This window comes from Dermacentor silvarum, chromosome 11 (genome assembly GCF_013339745.2).
Source record: "Dermacentor silvarum isolate Dsil-2018 chromosome 11, BIME_Dsil_1.4, whole genome shotgun sequence".
NCBI lineage: Eukaryota > Metazoa > Arthropoda > Arachnida > Ixodida > Ixodidae > Dermacentor > Dermacentor silvarum.
Genome location: NC_051164.1, coordinates 90,988,481 through 91,006,442, shown reverse-complemented (window position 1 = coordinate 91,006,442; position 17,962 = coordinate 90,988,481). Strand labels below are relative to the sequence as shown.

Below are 17,962 nucleotides of genomic sequence, written 5' to 3'. Positions count from 1 at the left end.
AAGGGCCGAGCGCGCCTTTTCCAATCGCTCCATGCGCATAATGTGCACGGATAAAGCGGGCAACGCGGTTCTACGTTCATGCGAAACAAACCCCGCGTAGTAGAGACGCGGCCGAAAAACGAAATGCACTGCGGCGCGCAACTGCACGTAACAAGTGCGAGGCACGCGCGTGTGAGATTGCGATGAAACGTTACGTAAGCAGTTTCGCCACACGCCGCCCGCGCCGTGGCAACCACACTTGTGGGTGTACGCACATACTACACACGCCTTCGGTAGCACACTTTTCGGGCGCAGAAAATCCGCGCGTTTGTAAACAAAGGGTGCAAAGCTACGCGAGACTAACTATATGTGGCAAAAAAGTCGCAGTTTCGCCCGAAAAGCGAAGCATCGATTGCGATAGCAAATTAGTAGGCAGGTATACGAAGTAAGGATAGTAGTTTTACCGGCCGTATACACGGGACTGGAAGACGGCGCGCTTCCTTCCCGCTTCCCGCCCTTGCGTGCGCGAGATTGAGTCGTGATCGCCGGCTCACCCTCGCACATAGAACACTACGGCGCACGGCGAAGATATTATAGCACGTGGACTTTACACGGAACCTCACGGCGACGGCGATGCCAACGGCAGGAATGCACCTGGAGTGCCCGTATAATTGCTATCGCAATAAAAGAGTACGTGTGTTCTGCTTCTTATCGGTCGCTTTGAATTATAAGCTATTTCCGTGCAGTAGTAACCTTGTAGGCGTAATTAGAAAAATCACCACGGAATATTATCAGAATAGAGGGTTAATACGTAGGGTGTGGGACAAATTTTCCAAGATGTTTCTGAAGATATTTTCAGGGAGCCAACATGCAGCGGAGAAGCTCATGCAGTGAGTCAATTATTCGTCTATTCCTTTTGCCATATACGCCCCTACTTCGCCCTATATCTAGGCAGTTTTCGATGGACGGACGGACGGACCGGTTTGAGCATACCACTTGAATAGGGGTGGCACCTCATACCACCAGTATATCTGCTGCGTTCATTAACGGCCCTTGTGATCCGTGGTTCCAGTAAGCGAAACATCGAATTTAAGGGAAATGTATTGCCCTGAAAAGTAATGTCTCTACATCCTCTGTGTTTCCCTCCTTGACTCTCCAACAGTGCAGCCGCCTTTTAACTATATTTCAATGCAGGTTCATCAACGTTTCCTTTATTATCGTTAAAGCCCAAGGCCTCGGGCCAGGTTGACTACGTCATCACCTACCTCTGGATGGATACTGCGACGACAGATAACAAAAGTGACGTCAAGGGATGTCCTTGACATGTCACGACGTCGGACGTTGCGTGACGCGAAACGAGAAGGCGCGAATCACTGAGGGCGATCAACCGATAACCCGATCGATATACAGCGATCGCTCTGCCAGCCGCTTAGGAATTGTGCACGATATGAATGCCGATAAGACGCACGCAGCATCGATGGGACGTCATTCGTACAGTAGTTGGCAGGCGTGCACTTTAACTATAAAGCACTGCGCCTTTTCTGCATGCAGCCAACTTCGGAGCGTGGTAATTACCCCTCTCACACTCGAATGTCCACACGTCACCACTGTAGAGCCTCACCAAATCACTCTCGCATACTTTGGGAATACGTTACCCTACAATTAGCCCCTTCTCGCATACACCAACATTTCCCTACGCCCGGTGACTCACGGAAGCCATCATCCTGACAGCACAACGATACTTGGTGGACTACGTCGAGGCATGTCTCGTGGACTACAAAAGCGAGCCTCCGGACAGAGGATTTTGACCCTCAGTCCAGAACCATTCTTGGTTCAATAAAATGATCTATCATTCGGCAAGGCGATAGACGCTGTAGTCCCCAGCTTCTAGACATGTCCTTTCAGAAGCCTTTCCAAAGGGAAAAAAATTCAATAACATCAATTTATCCGTCCATCTAACCGTCCGCCCGTCTGTCCGTCCGTCTGTCTATATCTAACCGTACACCCGTCCGTCCGTCTATATCTAACCGTCCGTCAGTCCGTCCGTCCGTAGATATCTATCTGAAAATCTCGGAGGGAAATCTAACAAAATGTCGAAGTTCCGCACGAGCTGAAAATTCATACTTTACTGCAGGCTGTCTGATCACAACATGCACCCATTAATATGGCAGTGGCAGCACGGTACAGGTTTAGGTAGAACTTCACAGGGCGTCATTGATCAAGTTGAGACTTTTGATGTTTCAGCAAATCAAATAAGTTCAAACTAAACGAGAACTTTAAACCTTATTGGTAAACGTGCACACTTCTAAAAGTATATATACATTATTTCTACTGACAACGGGTGCTTGCTACGTCAGATGACTACGTAGGAGTGAAGGACAAATGGCGAGGCGTCCACCTACGAAGTCTCAAAGCAGCCTCCACCCCTCCCCGCCACCTGTGACGTCACAGCTTCTGGCGATGTCAAGCCAAGTCTTCAATAAATTGCTTATTACCTTTGAGAAAACATTAAACATCAGAAAGCCGTTAAAAACCTGAGCAGCAACTGTTGCCGATTTTTCGACATATAGAAGAATCCCAAATCAGCGAGAGATTTGTGACGTCATCAAAGGTAGCCTGGTAGCCTGTCCGAGTGAAGCTAAATTTGGCCTTCGCCGCTAATCCCCCTTTTCCGCCGAAAAACCTCTAAACTGTTCGAAAACAGTACTTTACACAGTCTAACCAAATTCATAAGGTGAAGTTTAATCGCTAGCGACTACGACGGCAGAGACGTGTGTATGAAGCCTCCGAGATCGCAACGGCGCGCCGTAGTAATTTAGGAGCCCATGTTGCCTAAGTCGAAGCAAGCCTAAATAACAGGCGCAAGTCTCGCCCATAGCTTCGACAAGGTGAGCTCGAAATAAGTAGGCACAGGTTTCTGTTCCATGCAACTTTGAATTTAAACAACTTTTAACGCGATCGTTAAGGACCCCGTGTCGCAGAAAATCCGGCGTCGGCAACCGCCGTCGCGACGTGCGATGTCGGCGGGTGCCGGAGAACATCATCCCCAACCACGCAGGCCCTCCGAATGTATTTAGGTACATGTATATACCACGCCTTCTTATATGACATGAGGTATATGCGGGTTATATTGTCACACCATTCTATCATTAATGTTGCTCATACCTTGTCTTGCACTCTTGGCAATGCTATTCCCCGGAATTTTGAGAATGACAATTCACAAACAAATGTCATGAAACAAAACACCCACAGCGCATGCCTTTTATGTTAAATCTTCTCGGACTGAAATATTAAAGTGCGAAACAAAAACGGAAACCTGAAAATTGTGCAACTTTTCTGGCGCGGCTGTGCAATATCTCCGGGATCACCCCACGCAAGAGGCCGCGTTTCTTCCAGAAAGCTCGCCTTCGTGCATAGCGTTCACCGCCAGTGTTTCCCGGTAACCATTACGGTTGCTTAAGCTGCAGTTGTCGGGAAGCGTGAGAAGCAGTCAGGGATCTTTGAATGCTATCGCGTTGCACTCTTAAAAGCGAAGCTTAAGCGTCCTCCAATTTTTCAACACGCGCTGCTTAAATGGCATTGCGATCAATGTTATACTTCGCCCGTCCGACCGAGCGTACAACTTGTGAGCCGCTGTTACTTATTACCCCCCCTACGCGAGCCCAGCCAGGCACCCACCGACCAAAGTCGACCATCCAAGGGTAACCGCTGGACTAGACGTCCTGCGCCTCTTACAACGCGGTCCAAACAACTTCTAATGGCGGCTATCTGCTTCGGAAGGTGAACAACACGCCATAAAGATACGGATGGCGATGGGGGGCTGATAGCCGTCGAAAAGAAAAAAAAGAAAAACGGACATCGCGGCAGGCCCACGGACACGTCTTACATCTACTACACACGGGCGACGAACACAGCGTCCACGACGACGCCAAGTCTACACTGAAGTTACTTCACGAATAAAAGTCGAAGTAATCGTGGACGTATTTAGCACAGCAGAGACGTAGTGGTGTCAGGAACATGATTTTGCGAAATCAACCTTATAAAGGGGCACTAAGGAGAAACGCTAATTAGTTTAGACTTCTAAGCACTGGTTAAAACCTCAATTTTCGATATAACTTCGCGGTATAATGGATTGATTATTAGAAGATTAAGATTAAAGCTCTATTTTTCATCATTATTATTATTTTAATTTTGCGATGAAGCCCCATCGCCGGCACGTCAATGTGACGTAACCGAATTGGAAGTTTCTTCTTTTTTTTTTTTTTGCATGTTGCTTTTGTGACTCGGTCAAAGTGATTGAAACTTGCCAAATGCAGTCTATGGTTCCTTTAGAATACAATGTAGCACATATTTACTAATAAAAACTTAACCAGGCCGGTAAGGAACCGGTCAGAATTCGTGACGTCATGGAGAGCTAGTGCGGAAACTTCAAGGCGGCGGCGCCACCCGTCTCTCAAGCACCCTTTCTCGGTAAGAGTGTGTTTTTCTTTTTTTTTTTTTTTTTGTATTGTAGAAGCATAACTTACTAATGCAGCTCAACGCATTTTTATTCTCCTTAGTATCCCTTTGTAGCACTGGAAACTTAGAGAGCTTTAGCATGCCGGTGGCGTACTAGTCTGGGCGTATTCGCGGACTGGATCTTGTGACGCTGTGGTAGGCTATAATGCACTGGAAACGTCGACCGTTTTAGCATGTCAGTGGTGCACTATACTGGACGTATCCGAGAACAAAATCTTGTGGCGCTGTAATCGGCTATAATGCACTGCAAGCGTCGAAAGGTTTAGCGCATGCCAGAGGTGTACTAGCCTGGACGTATCTAACGACATAATCTTGTGACGCTGCGCTCAGCTACAATGAACTAGAAATTTAGAGAGTTATAGCATAGCGGTGAAGCACTAGTGTAGGCATATTAGGGAAGAGGCTATAGCGGCGCTGCGGCCGACCATGATGCACTATAAGCGCTCTTGTATTGCACGACTCTCCCCCATCGAGACGAATAAAAAAAGGAAAAAAAAAACTTTCGCGGTGATTATGGCACCACGAGCACGTTTACGCCAGTAGATAAGTGGAATACAGTCACCCATGGCAACAAAGGTTACCATGGCAACCCATGGCAACAACGCTGATGGCGACATCTGGTGGTGACATCGCGTGAGACACGTTGAACCATGGTGCGTTAAAAATATTATTGTGTTGCACGATTCCGCTCTTAAGAAAGAGCCAAAAATATCCCCGCAATGATTACGTCCCCCCGCCCATGTGTTTCCCGCCAGCAGATCGAGTGGAATGCAGTCGCTCACTGCCATGTACAATAATTATGCGCGTTTGAGTTGAATACGGCACCGCGAGATGTCTCCCCCCAAGAGCGAAGTTCGTACTTACGCTTCCCCGTACACCTGTATACTGTCGACGCTATCACAACTTTGCGCTAAGAATATTGCGGCAATCAAATTACAGCGATTACACGAAACGCTTTCCGGCCACGAATTTAGCGGCGCTAGAATTTATGTTCTAGAGCTTACTGTAAGGGACCGCGCTGACGCCGTAATTTTCGAGGCAATTACAGCCATCACCGTGCTCTTACGCCAACCCTAAAAGCGCCGCAGTCTCTTGCACCTGACGTAATCACTACGGTAATCAGTCGTAAACTACGCCGAGTTCTCTATTCTCTCGAGAACCGACAGGAGATGAAAACGTGTGTGGTCGCGTATTGTTCGCAGACCCAACATTACACGTCGAGGATAATTAGGTTGCATAACGCATTGCCCCCCACCCTGGAGCCCCCTAACACGTACACTTGAAACAGCAAGCATCTCGCACCACGGTAACACGAAAGGAGCAGTCGTACACGCCGTTAGGGTCACTCACAAGCCACAACGACACTGTCTTCAAAATTAGTTTCGAGTTACATTACGCACCGGCCACCAAGGTAGAGTATATAGCAGAAAGGGTGCATTCAAACCGGCGACTTACAGGAGGTATAGCGCGAATGACCAAGAGTGGTGACCAAGAAGGACTCACGGCGGCGGATATTCACAACACAGTTTCCTACTAAAATTACTGGAGGTGGCGCTGAAATCGCTTAGCAACCATGAGAATGACGGTTAGTGCATGGATTTGTCTGATCTTCGTGCTTGTGGCTTCATACGTTCTAGCGGCTTAGTCTACTACACTTTATCTGCCTTTATTGCCTTAAAGCTCGAAGTAATCCCTCCCCCCCCCCCCCCTTTTATTTTAACCCAGGAAGCAATAAGACCGCGCACATCATATAGATAGTATTCATGTCACGTCACGCAGACCGCGCTGGTACCCTAAGATGGCGACTACGATGACGTCAGTGCAACGTATTATCACGCGCAAACTGTTTTGCTTTTTCACGGCGATTGTTTTTCACCGGTTGATCATTGTTATCGCTCTGACGTTGGACGCAAGACGCGCTTTTTGTTGCTGTCATGCTGTCATGTTCCTTGCTTACGCCCCTTCTCGACCTGCTGGTACCTCAATATGGCGTTCGCGATGACGTCCGCGCAACCTATGTATACAGGGTGTCCCAGCTATCAAGCTGCACGATAAAAAAAAAAAAGAGGAACGGCGTTACGCGAAGGAAACCTAGTGCGTCTTTTTTCCAGTACAGTAGAGTAGCCGCCAGTAATTTTTTCGTTACTGAGATTTAATTAGCTAATTGTAATTAATTATCTAACAAGAGAAGCACTGTCCTAATTGTCAAAGTGCCAGTGAGAAAATTGCAGAGCAACATGATAAACTCCCGCACAGCTTCTGTACGGGAGTTTTTCATGTTGCTCTACAATTTTCTCAGTGGCGCAGACGCATCATGGCGCAGACATACAAACAGACTGGGTGAAGTTCCCAAAGGATGATAACAGCAATTAAAAAGAAAAACGAAGATGGCTATTCCAGAACTCGCGATAAGCGCGGAGTCAAGGTTAGCCCAGAGTAAATCCCTATTCCAGAAATGGGCTTGCGTTGTGGTTCACCACTACGACGAGTCTACCCCTCCGCGCGGGCTTTTTTTTTTTTTTTTTTTTTCCTCTATTGAGCCCGCAACAACGAACTGGCGTAAACAGGCCGCAGATTTCAGACAACCGCTACATCGTCGGGTTGTCGGCGCCAACAACCGCTTCCAATGTTACTATGCAAATTCCGCCGAATTCAGACAACAGCTTCGTCGTCGGTCGTCGGCGCCTCGGAACAACCGTTTTCGACGAGTCATCCCGTCCGACTGAAAACAGAACGCGCGCCCTGATTAGCCAGCGTGCCGTACGTGACAGCTGAGCCAACTGGGGCCACTAATGCCCACCGGCAGCGAGATACGTAGCAAACGCCCGCCGCCTCCCATAATATAGCAACCGGAATACCTGTAGTTCCGCCACTAACCTGGTGATTGCTATGGGTGTCTGTAGCGTTAAATATACGAGGTGCTGCGTGTGTATTCCTGCAGCCTCTTTATAGCTGCTTGTCGTCGCGACATGCCGGTTATGACCTTATTTGGAACAGGACGCTTAAAGGGTCTCTAAAAGAAACGCCTAATCAGTTTGGACTGATAAATTATTTCAAAAGACGATATTCGTTATTTCGCGATATTCGATTGGATAACAAAAGAGAAAATAAATGAAACTTTCGTTTATTTTTCTTTCTAATTTCGCGCCGATACCACGGCGCCGCTACGTCAGAGTGACGTCATAGATTCCAAAATTAGTTTCCCGTATTCGCACCGTTACGGCTCCGCAAATGTCCTGGGAGCCACACTAAATCCAGTCTCCGGCCCTTTTAAGAATACGATATGGTCAACCGTTACCGATAACAAATTAAGTACGCGGTTGAGCAGACGTCGCGAAAATACATGACGTCACGGACAAGTTGAGGGAACTTCACGGCGGCGTCGCCACCTGCTTTTTTTTTTTTTTTTTTTTTTTTTTGCTTCCGTGCTGGTTTGCCAAGCCTTTTTCTCACAGTAATGACGGAAAAACAAACACGCGACTTCGGAGAAGTCGTGTCTGTCCGTTCACACCGGTCATTCCCAAATGTGTCCAGCTATACTGGACAAACTGAAAGCGACATTACCTTTGCTTTTTTTTTTATCTGCACTAGCGAAGAAATTAATTTCGTTTCATTCATATCCGTCTAAAGGCCGCCCAAACGCCTACTTTTGTCAAGGTGTCGCCGAGAGTGCTTACCCCCCCCCAGACTACGAAACTCGCGCAATCAGAAAGCCTCGAAGAAGTGACACGTCAGGCTGTGTACCAAGAAAACCCTGCAACGTCGTCCCCAGTAGCCGGCACGAGCGAGTTGGCAAGCGAAGAGAAACGTCAATGCGGCTTTTTTTTTCTTTTATTTTATTGGCTTGAGCCGCAAGGGCCTTGACCGCAACGAGACAGGATTACCCCGGCTTGGCGACCAAAGATGGGGGAAAAGGAAATATTTTCAGCGTTGAGAGTTATACCGCGCGATGGTTCAAGGACCATCGCCGCTTGCGGGACACGTTTACACTTATATGTGCTATAAATAAACGACACTTAACTGCGCTACATGCGAAAGTTTAGCGTCGACGAAGCCGGTATTCCCAACCGGCTGCTGCCGAAGGTCATTCAAAACCCACGCGCTTCACAAAGCGCCGCTACATCATCCGCATGACCCCTTGTGCAGTATACAGTGAAATCTCGTTGATACGACCTTCAAGGAAACCGGTAAATAAAACGTATCATCCGAAATCGTATTATCCGAGTACAATCGTATATAATAACAAAACATCGGATATTTTTTTTAAAAACGTACTATCCCGAAAAACGTATTATGCAGAATCGTATCAACGAGATCCCACTGTATATTGCACGTTGTCCCGCAGTAATATTTTTTTTTACATTAACTCGTAATCGCGTATGCGTGATAGCAATCGCAGATACGTGAAGTCAGACACGTGCGGAACTGTACGAAAGTGGTTTAATCCCATTCCGACCGTCAGCTTTCCTGAAAAGTTGGCGCACATTTTGGTATAGAAAGTTGTGCCGTTAAGGACGACAAAAGTAACCGTGACGTGTGCTTTCCGAATACCGCGAGGAGGTGTTATTGGAAATCTAGCATGTAGCATCAACGTGACGACATGTCGCACGATAATGCAGCTTCATTTGTGCGTTTAGGCGAAGAATAGCGTGTTTTATCATTAAAAGCATGAAGAGACAGGTTGCTTTTCTTCGCGGTACATGGGAGTGTAACTTTCAGCATCTAACCGTGACACTTAGATTTAAAGAAAGAAAAGCTTGCGTTCGTACAAGTCGGTAGTAATAACTATCTTGATAAGCGGTAACATAAGCTGATCATAACCTCCAACGGAGGTTATGATCCATTTAATTGATCCATTGATTTGATCCATTTAATTGTTTATTTCAGCAAACACGAAAGCCAACACGAGAGGGGAAAAATCATTTCTTACCGAGCAACATGACAATTTCACTGCCCCAGAATACGATATACGTATACTTAAGAAAGCACTGACCTATGGTTGCTCGCAGCAGCCTTGCTTTAACGTGTCACAGTCACCTTGCGTATACACGCCTAAACTTATCTGGCAAAGCTAAAGTGAACGTCTGTATGACGAATCAGACGTTCTTTCCTTTTTTTCCCACAAACGAGTGATAAGTGGTGTATATCGCCTATGCAACCGGATTTGCCAATTGCTGCCCTGAGGAGTGACTCACTCGCTGTGTAGCAAACTGGTAGATATCAAATGCTGAAGGAAGCGACACGGTCGCTCGACGCAATTAAGAGGTTAGCCTTGTAACAACTGCCCCTTTTCAGTTTTCTTTTTTTTTTTTTTTTTTTTTGCAGACGCAGCACACCGCGTTAATTTGTTCCGCGTCGGAGCCTCCTGCGACTCCCCGCGATACAAATGTAACGGATGTGACGTCAGAGCACAGACACCACGAGGTCGCCGGTTAAACAGAACCGCCTGCTGCACTCTGACCGACACGTCATCTAAGGTATAGGCCGATGCTCCCACTTCGATCTATACTTTAAAAATGAAAAAGAAATATACATATATAAAGTGTCATCGCAATAAACGTCGCCCGCACCCCTCAATGAAATGTGTGGGCTGTACGGCCAACACGCCTGACGTCACAGCTCCGAGCGCTGAGGCAAAAGCCGTCGGTTCAATTCCTGCCTGAACGGCCGAAATAACATGAATGGATGCAAATGAAGAAAGAAACAGACACAAAAAAGAGAAAGGGTACAAAACGCAATAAATTATATTTAATCAACAATTGGAACCACCGTCGTTTTTCTGAACTTCTTTGTGAACCAGGGCAATCCCGGTAATGAAATGAGGAAACATCGCGTTACCAGATGCACGTGTAAGTTGTGTTCGCTGAAGGAGAATATCAGTGTGACACACTACAGCACCGCACGTTGTTTTAAAGGGATGCCATACACGGTGAGACCGACAAAATAATCTGAACAAATTAGTCTATGGGCTGCCTAAAAGCGAGCCATTCTCATCGATTGACTGGAAAGTCTTGAGCAGAATTTATGCTCCCACAGAGACTGCAGTGCCTCTGCGCAAACAGCCGCAGCTATCGTATACAGCAGAATAATCAGGAACAGACTTGGCATTGATTGCACCGTGTCTCCCTCGATACACCAATGAAAGTGTTTTGATCCTCCATATATTCGAAAGAAACGAATATCCGACAACTTTCAATAATAAATTCTCGAATCGAATACGAATCGAGTATAGCAGAGACTACTCGATTCGTATTCGAAATTTAAAATATTCGCAAACCCCATAATAATTAACTTTTTTTATTAATTACTTCAGGAAGCATACTGATTTCGCGGATTGCAGCAGGCCTGCGAGCTCACGAGGCATGTCGGCTTAGAAGGTGTAGGCACCAGTTTCGAAACATGGGGCCCGAAATTGCGCGACGAAGCGCGTTGACGTTCCGGTTAAACATGCGTTTTTGTGTTTAAAAGTAAAACGACGGTGTTTGCCCGCAAGTGTTACGGCGCTTGTCTCAACAACGATGCTCCAGTTTCAATATTAGTTCTAAGTGAAAACAAATTTGAATACTCGCCGAATGCAACGCGCGAATTGCAGCATTCACCCTACAGAGTGATTAGATAAAAAGTTAAATTAGTCAAATTATATCACTAGTAAAATATTTCAATTAGTGCGCTGAGCTACGACCGCACCGCTTGTGTAACTTCCACCGGGTTGCCTGCCATATATGGCGAGAGCGATGCAGAAACCAGCACGTTGTACAGTGGGGGACCACGGAATAATTTTTTACCATTTTGGGGTTCTTCGACGTGCGCCTAAATCTAAGTAAACGAGTATAATTAAAACTGTTGCTCAAAGCGACGAAGGGTCAGGAATTTAAGCTCTGAAAACATAACGCGGCATCCGAGCTCATGGTGTCGTGTTTTGTTTTCTCGATTTAAATCCCGTTCCTTCGTCGCTTTGCGTAACAGTTTTAATTATGTCTAACCACTTAGCCCACTGCGGATTTTTCCTTAAGACGAGCTGTAATCTGTAAAGGGCTACGCCCTGCAGTGCAAAGCAACGGGGCTGACTTCTTTCAAAGCAATGGGGTTGAGCTATGGACATTGGAGGCAAAATAGACTTTAAGCGGGTAGAAATAACCAAACTGAGGTTATCTGATCGGTGACTAAAGTCCAGGCAAGCGTGAAATTGCGCCCTCCACTAAGTACAAAACATTACTAGCCACGGCTAGGTGGCGTGAACCACCGCCCGATTTAAAGGGCTTAGCCTTATCCATCCATCAATCAATCGAGCTTTTTTTTTTTTTTCATACCACCCCGATCGAAATGTGGCCCAGTCGCGGCCAGGGACGAACCCACGCCCTCGGTTGAGGACGCAGCCTATAGTTTCGATTTCTTTAACTGGATGTTGGCAGTGAAACGCCGGAAAGACGCGGCCACGTGGCAAAGCGCGATGACGCAACGCTGTGAGCCTGTGACGCTCCGATCGCGGTCTCGCATTTCTCAACGACTTGCCAAGTGGGCGCGTAATTTCTCGCTAAGGTCACGTACTACGTTGCCGGCGGATAAAGGCATCGTAATCCCCTATATAGTTTAAGATAAACGGTTTAAGTCTTGCTTCTGCCAGCAAGAAAGCGAGAAGCCGCGGGATCAGATATGCAACGCTTCGACGTTGCGCGACGATAATCTGGCAAACAAGGGGGACAACAAACCCGTCGCTATATTAGAGCGCCAAGATAGACGTCAACGAAAGAGGTCTAAATAAACGTCGTTTCTAGTAGACGCTTTACACAAGGGGGCGGACCTGGCTATATACACCGTGAAGAAATATATCTGCTCACACCGGGAAAACCAAAGCAGGTGGCATGCGCTCCACATTAAGAAAGAAAACAAACAAACGAACGAAAAAGCGGATAACGAAGTCGATATGCATCAAAAGCGACGTTTGAGCAATGAAGATGGAACAAACGACCCGATTCCGAAACGCTTGTTGCGGCGCTGTTACGGACTGTAACGCCGAACAGCTCGGCACACAAGAAAATAAATGAAAAAAAAAAAGCGTTAGAGCAAAAGAAAAAGAAAATAAACATGAACATCAATGATGCGACTCATTTACCACGAAACCGGCTCGGCGCACGATCGCGCTGAGCTACCGCGTTTTCTCGCTCGAGCGTGAATTCAGGGGTACACGGCGAAGAGGCGCCCGATGAGGCGTCAAAAATGTCGTTCAGAGTGATTCTCCCCGCGTTTTTCTTTTACTGTTTTGGTCCTACATCTCTCTCTCTCTTTCTTTCTGTCTTTCTTTTTTTTCTTTCTTTCTCCGCAGCTTATAGCTAGAGCGCCGAAATTGCAGGGTATACACCGAGCACGGACCCACACGCAACCGATGGAAATCAGTTTGCGGAAAACCGGCCGCGACAAGATCCACTCGGGACCCAAATTTCAAGTATCAAGGGCGCCCAAAGTGCAGCGGGCCAAAAAAGAAAAAGAAACAGCGGCTGGGACGTTTTGCGGCTGCGAGCACTGGCGGCGGAGGTGAAGGCTGCGCGCAATTCGAATTATTCGCCGCCGCTCGCGTCTTTATCTTCTGCACGCAAAGTTATACATTGTAATAACAGGAACGCAGTTTTATTCGTTCGTTTTAGCGAAATACTTGACCGAGTTGAATATTCAGACGTATATATACGAGCTCGTTTAACAAGCAAGTCCGCGAAGAAGCCAGAACGAAATGTAAGTAAAGCCCGGTTATCGTAGAAAGAGTTACCGTAAAATCCCGCATATATCATGCGACTGTTTGCTCCGTCTTTTGTGAAGGCAAATATCGGTATACTCCGTGGATTTTCGGAGCAGAAGCCGTGCAGGCTATGATAAGAGACACATGTTTATAAAATATCTTTAGTTAATTAATAAAATAAAATCGGCACATATGGCCGAGGAATCCAGACGATGGTCGTGTTACATTCAGGTAACCAAAATTTTAAGGGTATCAGCGGGGTACTTTTTTGTTTTTCCTGGTTGGGGAAGGGTTCAAGTGTTCTATAATCGTGCTATAAATGAATAACTTTTTTTTTTCTTCGCGGTCGTGATATTGCCCGCAACAGTGCACTCGTTTTGTGTACAGCACGTCAAGGTATTCTACGAACATGCGCCAACAGCTGTATAGGTTTTGGTGCAAACGATACCACATACCTTAAACATCAGCATTAGTACAAACAAACAGATTGTATCTAGATGTATATGGATGCCGTCCTAAACAAGATGGCTACATTTTACGGTTTGAAGGTAATGCGCTTTTTTTTTTTTTTTTTTTTTTGCAGTGTTCTGGTATTTTTTCCGTTGTGTTGGTAGAAGTGTTTGCTTGTCCTGCGATAAGAACGAAACGGCACCACATGTAAGACAGGCGAGTAGAAAAGCAGACGACAACTCCCGTGTCGTCTGCTTCTCTCTACACTTGTGTCTTGTCGTAGGTGCTGTTTATAATTCGTGTATTACTCACCTGCCTTTTAATTATTTCTCTGGGTTACTGTAACAGCATAGAGAGGGGAGACGGGGAGTTGCACAGCTGCATGTTATACGGCGGGCAGCTCTGAGGCGCCGAAACATGGATGGAGGATAACAATTAAACAAAATAAGCTAAGGTCTGTCAGGTCTGCGGTGTTACGGAATCGCCAAAAGGAAGACCCAGGGCTTGCTTTTTTTTTTTTTTTTTTCTCGTAAGCCGCCACCATATGACGCTAACAGACAATGAAGCCAAATAAAGCCAACACAATTGGGTTTATTGGCCAGTTCCTGTTCCTAGGTTCACGAGCCACGTGACGCATTCGGTTAAGAGGAGGGTCTCCTTCCCCCACCTTGTCCATGAGTGTCGCTGGCTAACACCCCCAGATCTAAATTATACCAATACCCGCATAGCTCAACTGACCCCTTGTGTTTCATTGGCTCCGTTGGGTTACGACTAACAGAATCACAGAATTAGCCACAGAACAGAACGTGCGACAACGGATGAAAAACACAGCCAAGGGTGACGAAGGATTTTGTCGTGTGATGAGATTACTCGGAAATTAGCAGACACGGGATGAGTTTGACTGACACAGGACATGGGACTAAACAGAGGCATATGGGTGATATACCTTCGTCCTGCTGTGGACACATTCAGGCTGATGACGATGATGTCCACCACTTTAAAAGTTTGGTGCACACGCCACCGTGCACCAAGCAGTCTGTTTCAACACTTTGTTGCGCACAGGAAAGCACTGTGTCGTGCTAACTGCGTTCAGACTGTCACGCTTAGGGCGGACGACTTCCGAACACGCGCAAAAGCTCGCATCTCGTAATGCGGGCTCTTAGGCCAACACCGTTCGCCTCGGTGCAAAAGGCCACGGACTAAGCAAATTCATCAACACGCTAAAGGAAGTCGTTACACCTAACGACCACCCCGTACTTATACTCCAAACCTCAGTACCAGAAACGTGTTCCTCAAGGCTTTCTCGCAATTACAAGTTCGTTAGACCCCCCCATTATAATTGCCTGCTCGTTTCCTTTTCAATGGCGGTACTAAAGTAAAATGCCAATGAAAACATGTCCATTAAAAATAGAAAATACACGCCAGGCAACTCATCCTCAGGACAGTCCAATCGTGGGTCGCTAGTTCGCAATTTCGGCCAGCGAGTTGTGTATCCGAAGCATACGGTTTGAAAACCGGAATTTAAGGAGCTGCTAATTTCTCCTCCTAAGCGTACGCAGTTTTCACAATTAATTTTTTTTTCCTTTCTTTATCCATTTATTCCGTCCTTGAATTATACGAAGCATGTTTATAGAGAGAGAGGACAATGCAGACGTGAGCAGATACAAGTATAATTATACAGCACTGTCGGACGTGTCCACGATCACTGTAATCGGACATGGTTCTTCAAGAGCTTCGATTGGGGCATCCCGATCACTGCAATCGGACATGGTTCTTCAAGAGCTTCGATTGGGGCATGCCGACTTGGTGACGTCGCGGTGAACAGCCTTTTATATCGACTAAGGCAATCAAAAAGCAGCTATCGCGTAACTCTCACGACGATTCTCGACGGCGCTATTTTATCTGCTCAAAAATCAAAGACACCGGCGACAGCGCGTCACCAAGCCTCTAAGCGATATCGCCGTTCCTTGGTAGAACTTCTAATTGTTTTTCTTGGCAAATGCGCCCGCGCACACGAAAACTTCGTGCGTTATTTCTGGACTCAGGTAATACTAGTTGCGCCGAACGCGCTTTAAGCACGACTCGCCAAGCCCGAATCGAAACATAATCACACCAGCTGCGCTGCTCGTATCGCAGGTATAACGCAAAAGAATGCGTGTTCTGGTTCACACATCCTCGTTTCAATGATGCGTCGTACAGGTGGTGCCTGAAAGTCAATGAGCTTTAGGTCGCAAAACTCCGCCTCAAAAGATGGTCACGACCCGCGGCTCGATTTTTAGAACTAGCAGACGCTGGCGTCCTCTACGAGCGGAAAAATCAACTAAACAGTGCCGCTTTCGCGTTTAAAAACGACGTTCCGAACGACCATATAAATTAGAGGTGGCGCGACAATCGTAAGTTGTTCAATTATCGCGGTGTTCTTTATACAACTTGGGGGAATAATGGAAGTTCCGTAACTGGCCCCTCCGGAAGGTCTCACCTTTGCAGACGGAAGCGATGCAGTCTGCTGCTCCTCGGCGGCCGTCTCCTGTGGCGTGTGGTGTCCGTTGGGCGCCTGCAACCCTCCGTCGACGTCGTCGTCGCCGGTGGGAGTCCGAATGTAGCGCACGTTATCCTGTGTCGAGCGGGGCACCAGCTTGTGCTCGGTGTACCACGCGTCCGTCACGCTATCCACCACGAGCAGGCGGGTCTCGTTCGGCACGGCCCGGATCCGCTCGACGACCTGCTTGTGGCTTTCGCTAGCTATGTTCACGCCGTTCACCTCGACGATGCGGTCCCCTTCGAGCATGCCGGCCAGCTCGGCGGGACTGCCGCTGTCCACTTTGCCGATGAACTGACCCGGCCGCGACTTCTCGGCGTGCAGGTTGAATCCGTATCCGTCGAACGTGGGGATCTTGATCAGGTGGCAGAGCCTCGGCGCCGGCGCTTCGGCCGGCAACAGGTCCGGTGTCGTCGACATGTTGCTTATGCTCCTGCTGCTGCTGCTGCTATACGGGGCACTCACTCACTCGTCGGTCACTCGGTACGAAGAAAGTAGATACGCTCACTACACTACACGACTACTACGGACACAGCGCCGGAAATAGCAAGTGCATCGGGCGCACGGAGAAACCACGCCGAGCTGAAACTGACCCTGTCGTTACCGTAGAAACGAAATCAATGAGCGCGAAAAAAAAAAGTGCAGATTCCGGGCGTCTTGTAAAGTACTTCGACGTAACGCCCACACCAAGTGCGATGCTGCGTTGGCCGGCTCCGCTGTCGTCGTCAACAAGCAAGAGCGGAAAAAAGCTCCGTGCCGGCCGCCGCCGAGAGCGTAGCAGAAGCGGAGGGAAAAAGAAGAGACGCACGGCCCCCTAGCGCGCGGAATGCGAAACACGTACACCGGGATAATCAAGGCGTTCGCAGCAATTAGCAAAGCGGGCCGCTCCGAAACGTATTCGAGGACTTCAGGTTGCTTGAAGACAGCTTATAAACGAGTAGCAGCCAATGCTATCGACTGCAGCACAGTCAACCTTTTATAATACAATCCCCGCGCTAGGTTTTGGTTTGGCCCGCGTTCACAGCGCCTGGTTGCGCCGCAAAAAGTTGGCCTTTCCACGTAGTACACGTCTGCTGAGGCACGTCTGCTTTTAGTTTCAATTTTTATGTTTTTCCTTACACTGTCTTACGTTCCGAAATAAAATGCCCTCCCGTACACCTCCGAGTCCACTCTCTCGTATGGTTGCTCTGCTTGAGTAATCGTGCGTGCGCTTATACTTTCTGTCAGCCTTGTTTCTTTCGGGGAACTGTCTTTTGCAACGGTTGGTGGGACAGGTGGCGCGTGACTAAGACATTTAAACGCAGCTGCGTACGCGGTGTGCAACGCGCTTCTATGCCCTCCAACGAGCAGGACCAAAAGACGAAGTACACGGGGTGTCCGCAGCGGCACCCCCCGTTATCTGCGTCAAAATAAATCCGCGCCACCTGTTGAATGCCAGATATTGCGCCAGTCACTGTGGCTACGAATTCTAGCAACAGGCGTCCGTGACGTCATCGAGCGTGGAAAGGACAGAACAAGCTAGACGGCTAGAGCTTGTAGACCTTTCCCCGCATACTCAAGAGAAAAAAAAAGAAATAAAATACAAAAAGTACAAAATGTGCGTGATTAGACCTGGCGGAACACGTCCGTGACTGGCATAGTTGTTTTCGAGGAAGCCCAATAGGGAGCGGTATGTGGTGTCCGTGAATCCAATGTTCTGGGCATCTTTGGAGGGCGTCCTGGGCGAAAGCCTGTCGCACAAAATT

At 47.6% G+C, this 17,962-nt stretch overlaps 1 protein-coding gene across 1 annotated transcript in view; it reads right to left on the bottom strand.

The window, feature by feature from the left end:
- The window catches only part of LOC119433231 (Na(+)/H(+) exchange regulatory cofactor NHE-RF1), a 64,381-nt gene extending 47,044 nt beyond the window's left edge, over positions 1-17,337 (bottom strand). The window contains exon 1 of the mRNA XM_037700382.2: positions 16,158-17,337. Coding sequence (XP_037556310.1) covers positions 16,158-16,637 — 480 coding nt within the window. The 5' untranslated portion in view covers positions 16,638-17,337. The remainder of the gene's footprint in view (positions 1-16,157) is intronic.
- Positions 17,338-17,962: the final 625 nt, after the last annotated feature.